Below are 24,720 nucleotides of genomic sequence, written 5' to 3' on the forward strand. Positions count from 1 at the left end.
TGCTTTCTGTGTCAGAAGATTGCCTTCAATAACTTATGAAGAAGCACACCCAAGTCCCTTTGGACATCAACATTTCCCAGTCTCTCACTGTTTTAGAAATACTCTGCATACTGCCTGCCAATTTGAGCGTGAGTCTTTATGGTCTGCCATTAACTAAGTTTCAAATCTATGTCAAAACACTGTTATATCCTCAAACAACTCTAACTGGTTTTCCTTTTAAAAAAAATTAATGCCAATCTACCATTATTTTTAAAGTGTCCGTTTATTAAATCCTGTCTGATAAATTGTAACATTTCCACGACACTGAGGTCAGGCTAACATGCTTATGGATCTCCATTTTCTCATTTCATCCTTTTTTAACTTGGGGCTATGTTTACTTCTTCAATAGTGCAGTTTGATTTGTTAAAATAATATTGTTGGATGATCTTATACAGAGTCTTTAAGATTATATATGTGCAATAGCCAAATGCAACGAGTTCACATTTTAGTTAGGTTGTCTGAAATCTCTAGAAAGCTAGGGAATAGAAATTGAGAACCTATAACTAAAGATTTTATTTCAGTTACAAGTCTTGCCTTAGGTGGATATTTTTGGAAATGTTTCACAACAAAGATGCTACAGATCTTAAAATACTTTTGCGGCTTTTTCAAAAAAACTTCAATTTTTTTTCCCTTCTTTAGGTTTTCAAGATAACCCATGGTTCTGTGACTGTAGGATATCAAAGTTGATTGAACTTTCTAAGACAGAAGAAGCATTAGTTATTCTAATGGATCCTCTCCTGACATGTAGTGAACCTGAAAATATTGCAGGAGTTTTCTTCCAGAGAGTTGAGCTTGAACAGTGCCTCAAACCATCAGTCATGGCTTCAGCAACCAAACTTACATCACCTGTTGGAAGTAATGTCTTGCTCCGCTGTGATTCAAAAGGATATCCAACCCCATCGCTTGTCTGGCTCAGGGGGAATGGCTTACCATTTAACCATTCAGGTAATTCATGCAACAGTTTGAATTCACATTGTGCCTTCAACATAGTAAATCATCACATTGCGTTTAACAGTACGGTTAGCAAGCAACATTTGACACCAAACCATATCAGGAGCTGTTGGGTCATGTGACCTAAAACTTGGTTAAAGAGGTAGGATTTAAGGATTGTCTTAAGGAGATATTGAGCAAGGAAGCGGGGAGTGAATTTGCAGAGGGCATTCCAGAGGTTAACATAGAACATAGAACCTAGAACAGGGCAGGCCCTTCAGCCCACGATGTTGTGCCGACCATTGATCCTCATGTATGCACCCTCAAATTTCTGTTACCATATGCATGTCCAGCAGTCTCTTAAATGTCCCCAATGACCTTGCTTCCACAACTGCTGCTGGCAACGCATTCCATGCTCTCACAACTCTCTGTGTAAAGAACCCACCTCTGACATCCCCTCTATACTTACCTCCAACCAGCTTAAAACTATGACCCCTCATGTTCGCCATTTCTGCCCTGGGAAATAGTCTCTGGCTATCAACTCTATCTATGCCTCTCATTATCTTGTCTACCTCAATTAGGTCCCCTCTCCTCCTCCTTTTCTCCAATGAAAAAAGTCCGAGCTCAGTCAACCTCTCTTCATAAGATAAGCCCTCCAGTCCTGGTAAACCTCCTCTGAACCCTCTCCAAAGCATCCACATCTTTCCTATAATAGGGCGACCAGAACTGGACGCAGTATTCCAAGTGCGGTCTAACCAAAGTTTTATAGAGCTGCAACAAGATCTCACGACTCTTAAACTCAATCCCCCTGCTAATGAAAGCCAAAACACCATATGCTTTCTTAACAACCCTGTCCACTTGGGTGGCCAGTTTAAGGGATCTATGTATCTGCACACCAAGATCCCTCTGTTCCTCCACACTGCCAAGAATCCTATCCTTAACCCTGTACTCAGCTTTCATATTTGACCTTCCAAAATGCATCACCTCGCATTTATCCAGGTTGAACTCCATCTGCCACCTCTCAGCCCATCTCTGCATCCTGTCAATGTCCCGCTGCAGCCTACAACAGCCCTCTATACTGTCAACGACACCTCCAACCTTTGTGTCGTCTGCAAACTTGCTGACCCATCCTTCAATCCCCTCATCCAAGTCATTAATAAAAATTACAAACAGTAGAGGCCCAAGGACAGAGCCCTGTGGAACACCACTCACCACAGACTTCCAGGCAGAATATTTTCCTTTACTACCACTCGCTGTCTTCTGTCTTCAGCCAATTCTGTATCCAGACAGCTAAGTTCCCCCGTATCCCATTCCTCCTGACCTTCTGAATGATCCTACCATGGGGAATCTTATCAAATGCCTTGCTGAAGTCCACATACACCACATCCACAGCTCGACCCTCATCAACTTTTCTAGTCACATCCTCAAAGAAATTTAAGGTTTCTGAGGCATAACCTGCCCCTCACAAAGCCACGTTGACTGCATTTAATCAAGCCATGTTCTTCCAGATGGTCATAAATCCTATCCCTCAGAATCCTTTCTAACACCTTTCAGACGACAGACATGAGACTTACTGGTCTGTAATTGCCGGGGATTTCCCCATTTCCTTTCTTGAAGAGAGGAATTACATTTGCCTCTCTCCAGTCCTCAGGTACGACTCCAGTGGAGAGCGAGGATGCAAAGATCCTCGCAAGTGGTGAAGCAATTGCCAAGCAACTGAAGACATGGCACCAATGTTGACTAATAAAAATCTGGGATGCTCAAAAGATGAGAATCAGAAGGGTGCAGGGATGTTGCAGGGTTTACAGATGGAGGGAGTCAGAGCTACAGACAGTCGGGCTCATGGAGTAATTTACATATAAGAATGACTGCTTAAAACTGAGGCACTGATGGACCAGGAGCAATGTAAGTAGTTGAGCACAGTGATGACAAGTAAATGGGACTGGGTTCTGAGTTAGTATATTATCAGCAGAGCTTTGGAGGACCTCAGAGTTATAGAGGTTGGAACATTGGAGGTCAGCTAGGAGAACATTGGAATGGTCAAGTTTTGAGGTGGCGAAAGCATGGGCAGGGGTTTCAGTAATGGGGAAATTGAAGCAGTGCTTGAGACAGATGACGCTATGGAAATGGAAGTAAACAATTATGATGCTCGAATTGTTTGGACTCATCTCAATGTCAAATAGGACGCTGAGGTTGTGAATAGTCTGGTTCAATGTATGATCATAACCAGGGTAAGTGATGGAATCTGTGTCGAGGGCAGAAGAAAATGATTTAGATCTTCACGATATTTAGTTGGTAGAAATATCTGCTTTTCAGAGATTGTATGTTGGACAAAGTGAGTGGCAAATCGCTAACAGTGAGGACAGTAGTTTTGAGAAAGAAACGGGAGTCATCAGCGCAAACACAGAATCAGAAACAATTTCAGATAGTGTCACGAAATGACAGCACATGGATAAGGACAAAGGATAAGGAACAGTACAGAGCAGGAACAGACCCTTCAGTCCAACAAGACTGTACCGACGTATGATGCCTTTCTAAACTTAAACCTTTTGCTTCTACGTAGCCTGTATCCCTCTATTCCCTGCTTATTCATATACCTGTCTCTTAAACCTTTCTGTTGTATTTTCCACCACCACCACCTCCAGGAGCTTAACACCTCGATGTTAAAAAAACTTGCCTCTCACATCCCCTTTTAATTTTTATCATAAACCCATGTCCCCAAGTAATTGGCATTTCTACCCTGGAATAAAGATTGCAACTATCCATTCTGTTCATGCCTCTCAATTTTGGAAACCTCTATCAATGCTTCCAACATTCAAGTGAAGAAAAAACAAGTTTATCCAATTTCTCCTCATAGATAATATTCTCTGAAACAAGGGAACATCCTCTTAAACCTTTTATGTTCCCTCTTCAAAGCCGCCACATCTCTCGGTAGTGCAGTGACCAGAACCTACACAATGTTCTAAACGTGGCTGCACCAAAGTAGTCGACAGCTACAACATGGCTTGCCAATTGTTATATTCTAGGTGCCTGCCAGTGAAGGTGAGCATACCATACGCCTTCTTCACCACCTTATCCACTTGTGTTGCCACTTTTAGAGAACTATGGACCTGTACACCTGAGATCCATCTGCGTGTTAATGCTCCCAAGGGTTCTGCCATTTATTGTATATTTCCTTCCTGCATTGGAACTTCCAAAATGCATCAGCTTGCATTTAGCTGCATTAAGTTTCATCTCCAGTTTCTTCACCCAAATCTCCAGCCTATCTATATTCTGCTGTATCTTCTGGCAATCCTCCTCACTATACACAACTGTCCCAATTTTGGTTCTGTTTGCAAACTCACTAATCAGATACCTATACATCTCCTCCAGGTTACTTACATATATATATTACAAGCGACAGGGGTCCCAGCACTGGTCCCTACAGAACACCACTGGGCACAGATCTCCAGTCTGAAAAACATTTTTCCACCACTACTGTCTGCCTTCTATGACTAGGCAAGTTCTGTATCCATCTTACGAGCTCACTGCGGATTCTGTGAGACTTGACCGTCTCTATCAGCCTGCAATGATGGACCTTGTTAAAGACCTCATTAAAGTCCATATGGACAATATCTACCAACCCTTTCCAATCCTCTTTGTTACTTCCTCAAAAAACTCAATGCGGTTTGTGAGGTATGACCTTTCCTGCATAAAGCCATGCAACATGGTCACTAATAAGTCCATAGTTTTCCAAATGTGAGTCAATCCTGTCCCTAAGAATCTTCTCCAATAATCACCCACCATTGATGTAAGGCTCACCGGCCTATGATTTCTGGATTATCCCTGTTGCCCTTCTTAACAAGGGAAAAATACTGGTTATTCTTGAGCCTTCTGGAACCTCTACTGTGTTTAAAGAGGATTCAAAGATTTCATATGAGGCCTCAGCAATTTCTTCCCTCACCTCCCTCACTATTCTGGGATGGTTGCAATCAGGACTTGGGGACTTGTCTACCTTAAAGCTTTTCAAAACACTCAATACTCCTCCGTCTTAATATCACCGTGCCATAGAATATCAACATACCCCTCTCTAGATTCACCATCAACCATGTCCTCCTTCTTTGTGAATACCGATGCATATATTTGTTCAGGACTTCATCTACCTCCTTAAACTCCATGCATAAGTTGCCTCCTTTGTTCTTGAAAGGACCTAATGATCAGATGATCAATGGAATAGGTCAAGCACAGATAGTTGGTGGACAATAGAGTTAGTAATGCATGACGAGACGCTTGATTTCAAGAATTGTACTGGAGGAGATCCAGGTGTAATTCTTCTGCCTGTCCTCTGGATAGCCAGAGGTCAATAGTTTGGCAAGATTAATACATTCAAGGATGTTGGATAGGAAAGTGAGGTCGGAGCTAGGGCAGAATTTTAAAGCGTGTGTGTCAAAATAACCAGCAACTTCTCTTTATAAACAGCTTTAGCAGATTAATATGTTTCACAGATTTGTACTCAGGGAACAGTTGGTGCTGAATGAAAGAAGAGGGAAGATGTCTAAATGCTTGGCCAAAAAGGAAAGTGTTAAAGGACTATCTTAAATATGGAGAAGGAAATAGAAAGACAGAGAAATATAGGTTGGAGATTGTAGAGCTCAGGTTTTAGGCTGAAGGCACCATTTCCAATGGTGCGTTGAAGGAATCAGTGGAAAGAAGTGAGGAGATGGTTATTACACAACACATCAGATTTGAGGAGGAGCATTACTCTTTAAAGTTTATACAGGCAGGTTGGTCTGAATTCCCATCTTTTACTGTTTAGAAGTGCTATAAGGAAGCTAAGCATTTCCAAAATTCAAAGATCTGACAGAAAGTCACCCTCAGAATCACACTTCATTTCACTGATGGCTCATAGCATACCAGAGGATGCAGCAGAGTAATTATTCTGCCTGTCCTTTTGGTGTCTGGTGGTAAATAGTTTAGAGAGATTAAATGATTAAAATAAAGTTAGGAACGTAATAAGATTAAAGTCCAAAACCATCTGTAAAATAAAAGTCATTAATTAGTGTCCTTCCTCTCATAATGAAGTTCTAGCTGGATCATACTTTAATAAAATCATCGAGTTTTTTTATTGGCTGATGAAGGTACATTGCCCAATATCTTTGAAGACATCAATATTTAACTGTCAATGATCAAAGATAGATAAACAGGTACACTTATTTGAGCATAATGAGAAATAATATTACAAATGAAGAAAAGTAGAGAATTCAGACAGACTATTTATCTTTTTACTTTTTAATATAGTTTATGCATATTGAATGAAGACATCACAATACATTTATCCCTTACAACTTGGTAGAATTATTACTGTAGGATTAAATGACTACAGGTCACAGACAAAGCACCAGAACTAGGCAATTCTCCCCATCGAATCCGCTACACCATTCAATGGGTCCATGGCTGAACTGATAATCCTCAACTCCACTTTCTGATTCCTTTATAAATTTATCAATCTCAACCTTGAATGTACTTGACAGACCAACCTCTACAGCTCCAACATCTGTGGCAAAGAATTCCACAAATTCACTAACTGCTGAGAGAGAGAGAATTACTTATCTGAACTTTAATTGAACTATTGAACCTCATTCATAAACACCTTTAATGGACTAAAATGTTCTGAAGTCATTTGTTGGATTGTTGTCTAATAAACGTTTCACATTGAACCATTGAAGAAAACATTAGGAAAGGTGAAATGCTTGATCTAAGACAAAAGTTTTAAGAAGTATTTTAAAGGAGAAAAAAGAAAGGAAGGGGTGGGGAATTCTAGAGTTCATCATCCAGACTTTTGTTGCCATGGCTTCGAAGGATGAGTTGAAGAAAATGGAAGTTGTTTAAGAGTCCAAAAGGAGAATGAATTGAATTTGGGATGGAAATGTTTAGTGGTACCGGGCCACGCAGTCCAAAAGTGTTGGGTCAACACAGCATCAAATGGGGAGAACTACAATACCATTTTACTAGCATGAAATCTAAAAGAAAGTATAGCATGTGTACAGTTGGTCTAAGGAGTTAATGCACAATGGGCAACAGCAAATCCTTACCATTAGACCAATGGGGAAAAAAAATAAACTTAGGCAGGCTGTAAAATAATCTCATTTGCTATCACCTATTTTGCATGTCCTTCACAGATCAATTTTAAGAACCTGAGAACTGGGAGCAGAAGTAGGCAACTCAGCCCATCGAGCCTGCTCCACCATTCTCGAAGACCATGGCTAATCTCATCTTGGTTTTAACTCCATTTCCTGCATGCTCTCCGTGACTCTTCAACACATTACTGATTAAAAATCTATCTCCTCCTTATATTTACTCAGTTTATACTTATATTTCGGCATCCACCCAACCTGGATCATCTAAATTCCACCAAACCCCAACCCTTTCCAAGTTTAATTTCCCTGTGAAATTCCATGAAGACATGCTGTCTCCATGACGAAACCTAGAGTGCAGCACAGTAACTATAAGGTCTGTCGACAATGAATTCTCCCTGGAGGAATCAGTACTCTTTAAATTTAAAATGATTCTGTATATATTTGAGCAGTTCTTCAGACTTTCCATTTAAAAATTGAATCTCCATGGAGAGGACAGTAGCAAGTTGGAAATGAAGCTCTTTCTCGCCTGATAGAAGTATTTGAAATTTTGTATTAACTGTAAAATGTACTTTCAAAAGGTATACCATATGCTTTGATATATTCCTTACAATCACTGTCTATTATAAGTTTTTACATCACATATCATTGGCATTTCTTTTAAACTAGTTCACTTTTTATCAACAACCTATGCATATCTCTTTTTCACTTAAAATATGTCCCATTGCAGAAGATGTGCAAGCACCAAAAGGGAAATGAGTATTTGTTAGTTCAACAAAGTAGCTCCAGAACTGCATCTTGAGGACATTTTTGAAGATTGAGAGGAATAGCTAGGCAGAGATGTTCAGCACAAGCCCCCAGGCAGGGATACGCTGGCTGAAGGCTTCATGCATGGCAGAAGATATAACCCTATCTATTCTGGGAACAGAGCATGTATTCGAGACACAAGACTACAGATAGCATGGAACTGAGTCAAGGAAGCATTTGAAAACACATAAGTGGATTTTCCAAGGAGCAATAATCATAGACTGCCATTCTGCTTTTAAATTTTTATATTTAGAACAAGCTCTGCATTTCTGGCAGGAAGGTCTAATCATGTCTCCTAGAGAAATGCAGCATGTACCTTGGATCTAACTATGTCCTCGTAACTCAGGATAGTTGGGTTTTCTCAGAAGTAATTTCCACAATCTCTAATTTAAAATTCCAGCTTTACAGACAGCCACTTCGACAGTTTCTGCGAGGTAAATGTGAGATTAGGGTGCCAGGTGGGCAAGATCCAAGTGGAGTAAGGCGCAGGGTGCAGGGTGGAATTGCACTGGGTAATTGATGTCGTGTTTTGGGTGGGTCAGGGTAGGTGGGAGATTATTGATCTGGTGGGGATGGGGTGTTGTTCAATCCCGTGGGGTTGGAGTGGGTGGAGGGTGAGTGGGGCATCAGTTCTGGCAGTTAGTGGGGAGCCGGTATCAGGTTGTGTGGGAAATTGTATCAAGGTCCAGTAGGTGTAAGGGATCTGGGGACGGAGGGTGCAGTTGGGGTGAATATGTCAAGTCGAGGAGGGGTCCAAGGTCAGCTTAATAGTTACCCAGGAGTTCACGAGGTGTTTAATTGTCTAACCTTTCCTGGGTATCTTTTAACTGCATCAAAACCCTCCAAATTCTCCAATTTAAATGGATATTTTTCAAGTTTCTAGCCATAGAGTAATTGCCCATTAGGATCTTCAATTTCCCATTAGGGTCAGCTATTTTGGGTCTCAATACATGACTCCCGTCTAGGCTTCAAAAATAATTGTCAGATCTTTGGAAAATCTGGGCTACACTGAGAATTTGAAAGGCCATGTAATGCACAGGGTTCCAGCACAGGAGTTGTAACTTTGCAGCGTAGAGCTTGAACATTGCTGAAAAGAGAGACACATGCTGCTAAAATTTTTTTTTTAATCTGGACAAGTACAAGAAGGCCAAAATTCAAATAATCGTGTTGATTCACACTGCAGGATAAAAGGTGCTGTTTGACTAGAATTCACCCCTGACTGGCTGAGGTTTGACCGTGGAGAATGTAACAAAGAACTAGAGGCCTCCCAAGCTTTTGCATGATTCAAAAAAGAGCAAAGACTTGAACACATTCCTTTTGAATACTGGTGAAAAGAGAGACAAAACTTTACATTGTGTAATCATCAGGACCTTTGCAAGAATACCAAATTTCAAATGATGACAATAATTTATACAACAGGGAAGAAAGGTGCTGATTGATTTGCAAGTTGACAGTTCAAAGTGTGAGAGATAGTAGGAACTGCAGATGCTGGAGAATCTGAGATAATAAGGTGTAGAGACGGATGAACACAAAAAAAGAGTCTAGGTCCGAAACGTCAGTCTTCCTGCTCCTCTGATGCTGCTTGGCCTGTTGTGTTCATCCAGCTCTACACCTTGTTAGTTCAAAGTGTGGTTCATTTATGCTTTCTAGATGCAAAATCCATTCATGCACATGATCCCATTCCCTGCAAACTAATGGAACATGTTCAATCCTTGCACATTCTATGAACCAGCAAGGGAACGTGGGGAGCCTATAGGTCCTGCTGCTTTCACCATGGCAATGTCTCAGTCAATCAGAACTCGTTTGTATGGGCAATAGGCCCCATTGCCCAGCTAAGATCTTCATTATCCACAGAGTGCAGAATAAGGTACTAGCACTTATTCTATGTGACATACATCCTTATGCAGAGATCTGTCCTCTGCTAACAAAAGGGACATGTTCAAATCTTATATATTTTTAATTGCCCAGAAACTTGCAGAGCTTACAGCTCTTTATTCTTTCCTCTATGCCAATGCCTTTATTAGTTAGAATCAACTTGACAATCGATTGGCAGCCCATTCTCCTGACACATTATATGTTATCAGTGATAATGGGAACTGCAGATGCTGGAGAATCCAAGATAACAAAGTGTGGACCTGGATGAACACAGCAGGCCCAGCAGCATCTCAGGAGCACAAAAGCTGACGTTTCGGGCCAAGACCCTTCTTAAAAAGTGGTATTTTTGCATTTATCTTGATCAGTGCAAGATGGAGTGGACCGGCAACATAGAACATGGAACATAGAACAATGCAGCGCAGAACAAGCCCTTTGGCCCTCGATGTTGCGCCAACCAGTGAACTAATCTAAGCCCCTCCCCCTACACTCATCTTAAATAGTTACACAAAAGTGCTTCAGATGACGTCTCATCAAGGCACTTACAGCAACATTTTACTTGTACTTCTCTCTATCTAGTCGATTACAATCACTGCTCACAACTCAGTCTTCTTTACACTGGCAAGATCAAACACTGACTGAGCGACTGCTAATTTGATTTGATTTGACTTATTGTCACGTGTACCTAAGTACTGGGAAAAGCTTTGTTTGTGCGCAGTACTGGCAGATCATAGTAAGCAAAGATGTAGAGATCATTGGGTGTTTGGACAGAGCGAGGCATGCAGGTTAAACTACACAGGAGGTGCGCAAAGCAAGATCAACATCAATAAGATCTACATTATTTAAAGCTAGACAGTCCATTCATCAGACCAATAATGGCAGGGAAGAAGCTGTTCTTGAACCAGTTCTTGCATGTTCAAACTTTTGTATCTTCTGCCTGATGTAGGAGAGCATTACCAGGATGATAATGTTGGCAGCATTTCCAAGGCAACAAGTAGTGTACACAGAATCCATAGATACATGTTTGGTTTCTGTGACGATCTGGGCTGTGCACACAATCTTCTACAGTTTCTTACATGTGCCCCTTTTCACCAGTATGGCTGGATTTGTGAAGTAGAAATACATAGTTTCCATTGTGATACACCAACTGTACTTTGCAAGTGATAATAGGAACTGCAGATGCTGGAGAATCCAAGATAATAAGGTGTGGAGCTGGATGAACACAGCAGGCCAAGAAGGGTCTAAGCCCAAAACGTCAGCTTTCCTTCTCCTAAGATGCTGCTTGCCCTGCTGTGTTCATCCAGCTCCACACCATGTTGTCTCTCTACTTTGTACTTTGCAAGTGCTTTCTTCCTGTGACCCAAGTGGTAGATCAGCTGTTTCTGGAGGCAGGACATTGAGGGGAGAGTGATTTTTTTTTAATTAAAGCTCACTTTACTTACCTACCTCTTTGTTTTGGGTTTGGCGTGTCCAGTTGTTGGGGAAAGGTGTTGCTGTTGGACAGTGCAGCAATTAATTCCTGTAAAATGCTGCTCCAGGACATGTATGAAATTGTGAGGTGTGTCAGATTTGTCTATGGAGAGAGATAATTCCTAAACTGATATTACAGTACATTTGAACTCTGCAGTATGAAGGTTGAACTGTTCCACACTACTTCTTTGCCTCTTGCTAGACTTTTCTGTCATAACTGCAACAATATTTTTGTCTTCTGGTTGTCAGCAAATTGTATCATTCTGCTACAATTTGGAATTATAATCAAAATCCAGTCAGCAAAATACTAACATTCCAGCCTAAGGCAAACGTCACTATCAGGAATAAATGGGAATAATCCAGTTTTGGATCAGTTGCATTTAATTGAAAGTATTTAAATCCCTTGACAGAGAAGCCTGTTAAGAGTATTTATTTTATTGTTCTTATTATTTAGTACAACTTTCTACTACTTACTTACTTACTAGTTTCTACTACTCTCAAATGTCTTTTGTTTCAGTTGTCCAAGAATCGCCAGCAGACGGAATCCGATGGTCAATAATAAGTTTGACAGGAATTTCCTATAAAGATGCTGGAGACTACAGATGTAAAGCGAAAAATCTAGCTGGAGCATCGGAAGTCTCTATTACTCTCACTGTTGTAGAAACCGTTACTACAGCCTCTCCTCAGAGGCAGAGCCTTTTGAAGAAGTCGAGTACAGAACAAGAGATTTCAACTCCAGCAAATAAGGAACAAAAAATGGAAAGTCTGACAACAGACGCACTCTTCTCTGTCTCCACCACATCATCAACAAAGGAAAAGATTCTTCCCGTTGATAAAGCCATGCCGGTGGCAGATGAAAGGAAGCTCACCAAGTTGCAAGTAGAGAAAAAATCAGACAAAATGACTCAACATGTCAATGAGAACAAGAAAAAGGGCCTACCATTCAATACAACGGCAACACCAGAAGAAAATGCAATTATTAAAAACCTGAGAGTTATCAGTGAGACAGCCCAGAAAGTTTCCATAAGCTGGAAAATTTCAAATTATAGAAGTGGCACTGCCTTAAATGTGCTCTACTCAAAGTATGGTGAGAAAGATGTTCAGAAGGTCAATGTGGACCCTAGCAAAAGTAAAATATCACTGGGGGGATTGACGCCAAATACAAAATATACAGCATGCATATGTCCGAAAGGCATCCAACCTAAAAAAGAACAATGTATAGTGTTTTCGACAGAAGGAGAACCCAACACAAGTGGCCATCAAACCCTATTGACGATTATTGGTGCTGTACTAGGATGTATTATTGGAGCAGGACTCCTTTTGATGCTGTGTTATGAGCTAGGCAAAGTTCATCACAAACGGAGAAAAAGAGCAGAGCAGGAGCTAATCGAAGATTCTTATGTGAAATTTGAAACTCTGTCACTCAGAACACAGCCAGTAAGGAGAGGGAATGATTCATGGACTCGGCGCGATACTGAATCTCAACGATTACTGTTGTGCTCAAGATCAAGCATAGATTCACAGATCACTTTCAAGAGTGACAGTTCTAGGTCTGAGTATCTTTGCTGATTTGTGCAGCGCATTGACTGTAATGTGCTACAGAAGGACATCTATGATATCTGCATGTTTCCGATTATCTGTTAACATGTGCATATGCAGTGAAGAACACAGATTTGTATATTATTGTTTTTCAAACCGTATTCAAAATATCAATTCTTATTTCATACTGAATACTTCACACACTACATCTTTATAATAAAATTACTTGTGTCTGTTGTGACCTTCATCTACATTGTAAGCGTTAAGAATATCTGGCAGAAGGATCTTCAGCAGCCCTTTGCCCACTCCCAAGTGCTTGCACCAAGTGACCAAGTTCACCCCTTACCATTTCAGCTGGAAATGGAATAAACGTAGCCCCAGTGGCAGGGCAGAAAGTTCAAGTTGGGGTTCTCCAAACCGAGAATTCATTGGAGCAAGTTGAGGAATTGCGGCAGGGTCCTGGTCCCTTGCCATCCCAATGAACAACGTTTACTTTGCACCCCAAGCCTGTGAGCTGCAGACCTGGAAGATTGTGGTTTTTGTTTTAAAACTGAAAAAAAAATGTGCAAACGAATTGGACCAGGGGCTTTGGGTGGGTTGTGGGAGGGGCTGACTGAGTTTAAAATTATGTTTTTTTTTGCACTTATCTCAAAATGCATGATAACCAGTGTTATGAAGCAGAAAGTCTGAAATGTTATGATGTTGAGGCATGTTAAGACCACATTCACATGTGATAATGAGAGAGGAGAGCAACACTTGACAATGAATTACACCAGATTGTTGGGACATGAGTGGTCACAGTCATCTCCCACGAGGGCAAGGATTCTCTTCTCAGGAAGGGTAATGAGACAGATTTTGGGCAGCTCACCACCTGCCTTAGTTCTGCCCACCCACTTGTGGGATGTTTCTACCAGGAATGAGACAAAACGAAGGATTGAGAGAGTTGCAAGTGGCTGGTATAGCTGTTAGTGCTGGTGCAGGTTGGGGAAAGCTGGTGACATGTCGTGACTGTGTGGGGAGTAGGAAGGGTGAGAGTGAATGATACAAGGGTGAGAATGGTTAGACCGATATACCTGGTCAGAGGTGAATATGGTGGCAGACTTCAAGCAAGAGGTATCAGAGAGAAGATGATGGCATCTACAATCACAGAGTGCAGAAGGTCGATAATCTTCTTCCTGCAATGCTCAGTGATCCTCTGGGATTATGCAAATTGCACTGACCCATGTGGCAACTTCAGACCCGGTAGCTGATGCCATGGAATCCTCTGTTAGTCTTGAGGAAAGGGGACAGTCATCCTTTCCACCATGCCATCCTTCAGGATCCCCAGGTCCGTTTCAGCAATTTCGGGCATCTGCTTGCCCCTGTTGGCCATGTCTGAGGCAAAGCTTCCCACAATGCCACTGTTCTTGTCTGGCAATTATGACCTGGCAGTGGCAAGTACTTCTGCTGCTGGTGAGCACAGGGTAACACAGGATGGCATCATAGAGGTGTGGTGTATTCATATTGAGGCGTGCAGCAGAGCATTATCGGATAAAATTCACTATATCACATGGAGAGAGTGAAATTCCCTGAAATTAATGTGTAGACAGTTTTTACTCCAGATAAAAGGCACCAGCTTTCCCAGCTGCACATCAAATTCCAGTGGTAGTCATCTCTTTTATTTACTAATCTACCAATGTGTGCAATCCAGCTCATGAAAGCAGTAAGTACAGTCAAAAAAGAATGATCATATTCTACAGCTCACTTTGTGCAAATCCAGAGACCACTGACTAATAATATTGAAGTAGATACCACTTTGAAAAATTATTGAAGTCATCATACTCCCACAGCGTTACTTTCTCATTAGAGAGAGACAGAGGACTGGTGGTGGTTGAACCTGATCGCCGTCATTCCTTAGGTGAGGGGTGAGGTTGTGAAGGGAAGTCCTTCCTGGTAACCTCAGGCAGCATGGGACTAAGCCAACTTCCCATGTATGATAAATCAAGAAGCTTGACTGGAAAGAACCGTCATTCATTGTTGAGCACCAAGATTGAGCCACCACTCATGGTGTACATAGGTTAGTCCCAACTTGGGGAAGTCAGTTCTGTGGACCCATCCATTGTGAAACTGCCATGCATTGAAGTGTTTAGGTCGGGCCTCTGGGTCTGCATTTTGATCTTTGCCTTGGTGCCTGTTATCCTACTAAGGCTGACTCAGAACACTTTGAGATACTTCCCAATGACTTCATATAGATTGCCAGTGCCCATTTTAAAGGTCTGTTGCCAATGCAGGTAGATTTTCTACAGTCACTCCTTCCCAAAAGGTTGGGACCTGGCCCTTGCACTACCATTAAGGGTAGTTGGAATGTCTGTTGCCCATGTGAAACTGGGACAACAGTGGTCCCAACAGCAAGTAAAGGCTTGTCAGTGCATGTGACCAATCTAGCCTTAATATCTCACTGGCTTAATGGCAAGATGAGGAGGCATGGTGGCTCAGTGGTTAGCTTTGCTGCCTCACAGTACCAAGGGCTTAAATTCAATTGCAGCCCTAGGGGTGGGGGTGGGATTGTCTGTGTGGAGTTAGCATACTCTCACCATATCTCCATGGGTTTCTTCTGGGTGCTCTGGTTTCTGCCCACAGTCCAAAGATGTGCAGGTTAGAAGGATCGGCCATGCTAAATTGCCCTGCTCTGTCTCGGGTTAAGCAGGCTCGGTGGATTAGCCATGGGAAATGCAGAGTTATGGAGATGGGGTATGTGGCTGACTGTAGGTGGAATGGCCTTCTGAGGATTGGTGTCGGCTTGATGGGCTGAATGGCCTCTTTTCTCAACATGGGGATTCTTTGAAGGTGCCCCATCAGAGTTTCCTAAAGGCTTGCTCCCCAGCTATAAATACATTTTTAACAATGTTTACACCCATGATAAGGGTGTGACTATTTCGATGGAGTTTTATCCTAATTGGGGTGACTTTGTGAGTAGTGATGTAATTCAGTTTGATCAATTTCTCATCCTCAGGCAGATTTATTTGTAAAGCCCTGACTTGAGAGGGCTTCAACCTTCAGCCTGGGCAGTACACATTTTGCCTGTTTCATCAGCCTTGTCTGGGGTGAACCCTATGACCATAAATGCGGCCATTCCCCTCGAAAACAAGTATTCCATTTTGGATACTGTTGGGGGCGATGACCGTTCAGGGGAAAGCAGCAGTAGCCAGTTCAGTGGCACCACGACTGGCTTTGGGGCACAGCGGGAAAGGGTAATGGTAAACAGGACCTCAATGATAGGAGGCTCAAAAGTTCGGGGAACAGTCAGGAGCTTCTGTGGCTGCAGACAGGAATCCAGGATGGTGTGTTCCTTCCTGGGCGTCAGGGTCTAGAATGTCTTGGAGCTGCTGCAGAACGTTCTCAAGCGCATGGGTGAGTAGCCAGAAGTCATTGTGCACGTTGATACAAATGGCATAGGTAGAAATAAGGATGAGGTCCTGCAGAGTGATTATAGAGAGCTAGGAAAAAAGTTAAAAACCACGACCTCGACAGTGTTAATCTCCAGTTTAACTCGAGTGCCACGTGCTAGTGAGAGTAAGAACAGGAGGATATGGCAGATGAACACTTGGCTAAATAATTGATGCAGGGGGCAGGGATTCAGAATCTTGGATCATAGGAATCTTTCCTGGGGCAGAGGTGACCTGTTCAAGAGGGACGTATTGCACCTGAATTGGAGGGGGACCAATATCCTGGCGGGCAGATTTTCTAGTGCTACAGGGACGGTTTAAACTCGATTGGCAGGGGGTGCGATCCTCAATAGCAGGGAGGCAAGTGTGAAGCCGGAAGGAGATACAGTAATCAGAGATGGCAAGTTGGAGAGACACATCAGGCTGGAACAGGACAGGGAGCAAGGAATGCCTGCTGGATCAAATTGCAGCTAATTCAATGCAAGAGGGCTGAAAGGTAAGGCCAATGAACTCAGGGCATGGATAGGTATATGGGACTGGGATATTATAGCCATTACAGAAATCTTCCTCTTGGAGGGACAGGACTGGCAGCTTTATGTGCCAGGATACAGGTGCTTCAGGTGGGACAGGGGTGGATGAAAGAGGGGAAGAGGAATTGCATTTTTGATTAAGGGGGGTATTCGAGCAGTAGTCAGAGATGAATTAACTGAGGGATTATCCAGTGAAGTTTTGTGGGTGGAGCTAAGAAATACGAAGGGGGTGATGACATTACTGAGGTTGTATTATTAGCTGCCAAATAGTAACTGGAATATGCAGGGAAACTGGGGAGGCATCCAGGAGCAATAGGGTTATCATTGCAGGGGATTTTAATTTTCCTAACATTGACTAGGAATGCCATTGTGTTAAGGGCTTAGATGGGATGGAATTTGTTAAACGTGTTCAGGCAAGTTTCCTCAAGCAGTACGTAAAAGGTCCCACTCAGGACGGGGGCAAAGCCTGACCTACTAATGGGAAATAGGGCAGGACATGTGACTGAGGTGGCAGTGGGGAGCACTGTGAGGCCAGTGATCATAGCTCAATTAATTTTAAAGTAATTGTGGAGTTGGACAAAACTGGTCCACAGGTTCAAATTCTAAACTGGGGCAGGCAAATTTTATTGGAATTAGACAGGAGCTTGCAAGGGTTAATTGGAGTAGCTTGTTTGCAGGCAAAGGGACCTCCAGCAAGTGGGAGGCCTTTAGAAGTGTGATAGCTAGAGTCCTGTGAGGGTGAAGGGCAAGGTTCGCAGGAATAGAAAATCTTGAATGGCAAGAGGAATTGAGGCTTTGACCAGAAAAAAGGTGAAGGCATGGCTCAGGTACAGGCAACTGGGATCAAAGGAATCCTGGAGATATATAGGGGATACAGAGGTTTACTGAGGAAGGAAATGAGGAGGGTGAAAAGGGTGCATGAGGTAGCTTTGGATGAGAAGGTTAGGGTGAATCCTGACATAAAGACTTGGAAACTTGGGGACATTAGTTGTGATATCTTGGGACAGTCCATGTCACAGTAGAGGAGATGTTGGATGTATTAGAATGTATGAAGGTGGATAAATCTGATGGTTCTGACCAAATATATCCCAGAACCCTGCAAGAGGCTAGAGAAGAAATTGTAGGGGCCCTGGCTGATATATTTGCGTCATCATTAGCCATCGATGAGGCCCCAGAAGACTGGACGGTAGTGTATGTTGTGCCTTAATTCAAAAAAGGTTACATAGAAAAACCTGGGAATTACAGACCAGTAAGCTTAACATCTGTGGTAGGTAAATTACTTGAGAAGATTCTGAGCGGTAAGAAATACATGCATTTGGAACGACATGGTTTGATTAAGAGTAGTCAGCATGGCTTTGTGCATGGGAGATCATGCCTTACAAATTTGTTAGTGTTCTTTGATGAAGCGACCAGGAAAGTTGATGAGGGTAGAGCAGTAGACATAATCTATATGGATTTCATTAAGGCCTTTAATAAGATTCCACATGGAAAGCCACTCTGGAAGGTTAGATTGTATGGAGTCCAGGGAGAGCTGGAAACTTGGATGCACAATTGGTTTGATGGTAGGAACCAGAGGGTAATATTGGAGGGGTTCTTGTTGGCTGGAGGCCTGTGACTAATGGTGTGCCTCAGGGCTCAGGGCTGGGCCCATTGCTGTTTGTACCCTATATCAATGATTTTGATGAGGATGTACAAGGCATGATTAGTAAGCTTGCAGATGACACTAAAGTAGGTGGTATCGCAGACAGCGAGGAAGATTATCAGAAATTGTAGCTGGGAAAGTGGTCTGAGAAATGGCAAATGGAGTTTAATATAAATAAGTGTGAGGTGTTGTGTTTTGGAAAATAAAATCAAGGTAGCAGGGTGAATGGTAGGGCCTTAAGGAGTGTATTTTATCAGAGGGACCTTGGAGTTTAGGTGCATGATTCTCTGAAAGTGGAGTCACAGGTAGACAGTGGAGTGAGGAAGGTTTTTGGCGCACTGGTCTTCATCAATCAGGGCATTAAGTATAGAAGTTGGGAAGTTATGTAGCAGTTGTACTGGACATTGATGAGGCTGAATTTGGAGTATTGTCTTCAGTTTTGGCCACCTTGCTATAGGAAGGGTGTTATTAAACTGGAAAGAGTGCAGAAGAAATGTACAAGGATGTTGCCAGGACTCAAGCGACAGAGTTATGGGAAGATATTGGACGAGCTAAGGCCTTTTTCTTTACAGCATAGGAGACTGAGGGGGATCTTACAAAGGTATATAAGATCATATGAGGCATGGAGAGGGTGTATGTTCTCTTTTTTTCCCAAGGTTGGGGAATCGAGGTCCAGATGGCATCGGTTTAAAGTAAGAGGGGAAAGACGGTGATATGCTTATGGAATGAGCTGCCAGTGGGAGTGGTTGTAGTGGGTACAATATCAACACTTAAGAGGCATTTGGGAAAGTACATAGGAAATATTTCGAAGGATGTAGGCAAAGTACAGGGAAAGGAGATTAGTGTGGATTGACATTTTGGTTAGCATGGAGCCATTTGGGATAAAGGGCCTGTCTCTGTGCCTTAGGACTCTATGACTCTATAACTCTAAATATGACTTGGATGTTCTTGCTCCTCAGTCTATTGTGTAGAAACTTCCAGTTTCTGTAACTTTGCAACCTTTGACTCCAATTGTCCTTCTTTGGCAACAAATGGAAGCAGTGAGTATTTTCTGCTAGGGATTTGGTGCTGCAGTATGCAGCAAGGTTGTGATCAGTAGTGTACTGTCCTGTCCATGGGCCTTGAAGCCCCCAAGTCCCTTTCTCCCCCATTTAATGGGAAAGGATCAGTTCTATAACTTTCTTCAGTCAGTCGCATACTTTGGGTCTCAATATTATTGATTCCACAAACTGTGCGATCCCTTAACATCACCTGAAGTGCTGACCTATACTCACAGTATTCTACCAATTTTCTTAATCAAGAATTCAGTAACTGATTCCCCAGGAAGTCTATTTGCTGTGTTAAACCTGTAATGCTGCAACGTAACGGGTGGTTTGAGTCATAGTGGTTCATTCCCTTGTCTATCAGTTCATTAAAGGTTTTGACTCCAGGGCTGCTTGGTAGGTTACGCTTTTTATGATGCTGCAAGTCTGAGCCCCACAAGCAGTCAGGAGAATAACTTTTGGTCATTGATCCCCTTCTTCCTATTTGCCTGAGAAAATGTATGTAATTCTTTCAGCATACTGGTGTGAAACCTCCGCATCCACACCATAAAGTTCCAATTTCCCAAACAGTGGCATTTATAACACATCCCCCTCATGGTCTTACAGTGTTCGTTGAAAGACAAGGTTGTCAAAAATGTTTCTTTACTTTCATTGCCAATGTAATAACTCAGGAAGCTCAACTGGAAAGGAGCATCATTTATTGTTGACCCCAAAATAGAGCCGCTACTTATGGCAACCTAGGCTAATCCTAGTCTGGAACAGACAGTTCTGCAGTACCTCTACTATTGATGCTCAATGGTAGCATTGTATAACATGTACATGATGCACCGCAGAAATTCAACAAACCTCCTTAGAATGCAGCTTCCAAACTCATGACAAATTCCAGCTCAAAGGGTGACGGCAGCAGATGGGAACACAGTACATTCAGGATCCTCTCTAACCACTCACCATCCTGATTTGGAAACATATTGTTATTCCTTCAGTGCTACTGAGTCAAAATGCTGGAATTCCCTCATCAAAACCTGCAAAACAAGGACTGAAGTGGTTGAAGAGGGCAGCTATCTTCTCAAGATTAACTAGGGATAACCAACAAATGACTGCCAAAGGTGCCCGTACAAAATGAGTGAATTACAAGGTAATAAATATAGTGCACACCTATTTTAAGTATAAAATTTATCACTTCGAACAATGGTAGCAAGCTTCTTCAGTGTTGTTGGAGCTGCTCTCACCTAGACAAGTAGCGCGTTTTTCACCACCCTCCTGTCTTCTGCCTTGTAGATTTTAGGGAGACTAGAAGGCAAGTTACTCACTGCAGTTTGCTCAGCCTCAGAACTGCTCTTGTAGCTACAATATTTGTTTGGCAAGTCCAGTTGAGTTTCTGGTCAGTGGTAACTCCCAAGATGTTAATAGTGGGGGGATTCCATGATAGCAATGAACATGTGAGTGGCATGAATGTTACTTGTCACTTTTTAGCCCAAGCCTGAATATTGTCCAGGACTTGCTGCATTTAGACATGGACAACTTCAGTATCTGAGGTGTCGTGAACAGTGCTGAACATTGCGTAACCATTGGCAAAGATCCCCACTTCTGACATTACGAAGGAGGCAAGATCATTCATGAAGCAGCTGCCGATGGTTGGGTCTAGGACACCACCCTGAGGAACTCCTATAGAGATGTTCTGGAGCTGAGATGATCGATCTTCAACAAGAACAACCAGTAATGATTCCAACAACTGTATATTTTAATATATTATGGATTTCAAACCTGCTTACTCTGTTTATAATTATACAGATTCTCAGAACAGACAATGTCTCAAGAGAGAGCTCAGAAGAGCCAGGAGGAGACATGAGAAGTTGTTGGCGGATAGGATCAGGGTAAACTCTAAGGCTTTCTATAGGTATTTAAGGAATAAAAGAATGACGAAAGTAAGATTAGGCCCAATCAAGGATAGTAGTGGTAAGTTGTGTGTGGAGTCAGATGAGATAGGGGAAGTGCTAAATGAATATTTTTCAACAGTATTCACTCTAGAAAACGACAATGTTGTCGAGGAGAATACTGAGATACAGGCTACTAGACTAGGTGTGATTGAGGTTCACAAGGAAGAGGTATTAGAAATCCTACAGAGTGTGGAGATAGATAAGTCCCCTGGGCCGGATGGGATTTATCCTGGGATCCTCTGGGAAGCCAGGGAGGAGATTGCCGAGCCTTTGGCATTGATCTTTAACTCGTCATTGTCTACAGGAATAGTGCCAGACAACTGGAGGATAGCAAATGTGGTTCCCCTGTTCAAGAAGGGGAGTAGAGACAACCCTGGTAATTATAGACCAGTGAGCCTTACCTCAGTTGTTGATAAAGTGTTGGAAAAGGTTATAAGGGATAGGATTTATAATCATCTAGAAAAGAATAAATTGATTCGGGATAGTCAGCACGGTTTTGTGAAGGGAAGGTCGTGCCTCACAAACCTTATTGAGTTCTTTGAGAAGGTGACCAAACAGGTAGATGAGAGTAAACTGGTTGATGTGGTGTATATGGATTTCAGCAAGGCATTCGATAAGGTTCCCCACAATAGGCTATTGTACAAAATGAGGAGGAATGGAATTGTGGGAGATATAGCAGTTTGGATCGGAAATTGGCTTGCTGAAAGAAGACAGAGGCTGGTTGTTGATGGGAAATGTTCATCCTGGAGATCAGTTACTAGTGGTGTACCGCAAGGGTTGGTGTTGGATCCACTGCTGTTTGTCATTTTTATAAATGACCTGGGTGAGGGCGTAGAGGGATGGGTTAGTAAATTTGCAGATGACACTAAGGTCGGTGGAGTTGCGGATAGTGACAAAGGATGCTGTAGGTTGCAGAGAGACATAGATAAGCTGCAGAGCTGGGCTGAGAGGTGGCAAATGGAGTTTAATGCGGACAAGTGTGAGGTGATGCACTTTGGTAGGAGTAACCGGAAGGCAAAGTACAGGGCTAATGGTAAGATTCTTAGTAGTGTAGATGAGCAGAGAGATTTCGGTGTCTATGTACACAGATCCTTGAAAGTTGCCACCCAGGTTGACAGGGCTGTTAAGAAGGCATACAGTGTTTTAGCTTTTATTAATAGAGGGATCGAGTTCCAGAACCAAGAGATTATGGTGAAGCTGTACAAAACTCTGGTGTGGCCGCACTTGGAGTGTTGTGTACAGTTCTGGTCACCGCATTATAAGAAGGATGTGGAAGCTTTGGAAAGGGTGCAGAGGAGATTTACTAGGATGTTGCCTGGTATGGCGGTAAGGTCTTACGAGGAAAGGCTGAGGGACTTGAGGCTGTTTTCATTAGAGAGAAGAAGGTTGAGAGGTGACTTAATTGAAACATATAAAATAATCAGAGGGTTAGAAAGGGTGGATAGGGAGAGACTTTTTCCTAGGATGGTGACGGCGAGCACGAGGGGCCATAGCTTTAAATTGAGGGGTGAAAGATATAGGACAGATGTCAGAGGTAGTTTCTTTACTCAGAGAGTAGTAAGGGAATGGAACACTTTGCCTGCACCAGTAGTAGATTCGCCAACTTTAAGTACATTTAAGTCGTCATTGGACAAGCATATGGACGTACATGGAATAGTGTAGGTTAGATGGGCTTAAGATCGGCATGACAGGTTGGCACAACATCAAGGGCCAAAGGGCCTGTACTGTGCTGTAATGTTCTATGTTCTATGTTCTCATGGCCTCTTTGAAAAACCAAACAATATCCACCTTTTAATGTAATCTTTAAAATCTGTAAACTTGAATGACGTGTTATTCATATTACATCCTTTAAAATTGAAGTGAACAATTCTTCAGACTGAAAACAAATATTATTTATATTTGTCAAAAACAAATTTATCAAAGAAATAACATTAAAACGGTATTTTTTATTATTGTAACTAGCTGAGTTGGACTTGTAAAACCAGCATGGACACACCAAGTGATGGCACTGATTCTGTGCTGTTACCTATCTATGATTCTATAACAATGATGTGTAAAAATGTCGACAGTGTAGATGGTTTACTGCAGCATTTTGTACTTGTCGTTTAATCAGTAGCATCAGCAGTCAGTCATGTTGCTCACTTGATTTATGTTTATAAATTGCTTGTATCATGTTATTGCATAGTTTCTTTGTGAGTAACAGGGAAATATGAATAGAAAAAGTTGGAAGACAGTTGTCTGTGAGTGACTCACACTGGAATAATGTTTTATACACACAGACATACAGATATGCAGACACATTCATACTTTTAAACCGAGTTCCCTAAGTTTGTGTGTATCAGAACAAAGCAAATCCAACTAGGAGAAGGTGAATTAAGATAAACAATAGTCATTTCCAATTGGAAGACTGAATTTTGAGATGGATGATATTACAACGAATGTGCTTGATGTCTCCCTGTTTTGAATCTTGGCTCAAGTTTAAAGTTACAATTATTTTTAAGCAGAATTATATTCAGCAACACTTTCCAACTAGTATTCTATTCACATCAGGGATGTTCACAGAGCTGTCTGTGAACTGTGAATTTTTAAAGTTCACTTAGCACAAGTTAAAATTTGGTTTATGACACAATATCAGTGAAAGTTACCAAGTAAAAAGACGCCACAGTTATTAGGTAAAACAGAGAATCAAAAGTGGGTGCAGATAAGATATATTTACAAAGGTAAAACATAAGGTCAATCAATTATCATTGTTGGTCTGTTCATTTAAGATTCTTCTTCTAAAACCATAGACATGATACAACACAGAAAGGGGCCATTTGGCCCAAATGTCCATGCCTTTCCAAAGACACCCAGATGCCGTCTTTAATCCTATCTTCCTGCATCAGACCCATAACCTTGAAGCTTGCATCACCTAAAGGTTCAGATCCACGTACTTTTCAAAAGAGTTCAGGGTCTCTGCCTCCACTACCAACTCAGACAGCAAATTCCAGACACCTACCAACTTCCGCATAAAGAAGGGTTTTGTAATGACCCCTCTAATCCTTCTGCAATGAATCTATGACCACTGGTTTTTGAACTCTCTACCAAGGAGAAACAGGTTCCATCTTGCATTCTATCTCTACCCCTTACAAATTTTGTCTATTTCAATCATGTCACCCCTTAACCTTGTCCATTTCAAGGAAAACAACCCCAAGCTCTCCAATCTTTCCTCATAACTACAATTCTCCAGCCGGGCAACAATCTAGTAAATCCTCACTGCACTCTCTCCAGAGGATTATGTCCTTCCTGTAATGTAGTGACCAGAACTGCACACAATATTACAGTTGTGGGCTCACCATGTCCTATACAATTTCATCGTTATATCTCTGCTTTT

At 42.0% G+C, this 24,720-nt stretch overlaps 1 protein-coding gene across 1 annotated transcript in view; it reads left to right on the forward strand.

Moving 5' to 3' along the window:
* The window catches only part of LOC125458951 (leucine-rich repeat, immunoglobulin-like domain and transmembrane domain-containing protein 3), a 28,263-nt gene extending 15,299 nt beyond the window's left edge, over positions 1-12,964 (forward strand). Inside the window, exons 3-4 of the mRNA XM_048544817.2 lie at positions 679-984; positions 11,749-12,964. Coding sequence (XP_048400774.1) covers positions 679-984; positions 11,749-12,800 — 1,358 coding nt within the window. The 3' untranslated portion in view covers positions 12,801-12,964. The remainder of the gene's footprint in view (positions 1-678; positions 985-11,748) is intronic.
* Positions 12,965-24,720: the final 11,756 nt, after the last annotated feature.

Source organism: Stegostoma tigrinum, chromosome 1 (genome assembly GCF_030684315.1).
Source record: "Stegostoma tigrinum isolate sSteTig4 chromosome 1, sSteTig4.hap1, whole genome shotgun sequence".
Lineage (NCBI taxonomy): Eukaryota > Metazoa > Chordata > Chondrichthyes > Orectolobiformes > Stegostomatidae > Stegostoma > Stegostoma tigrinum.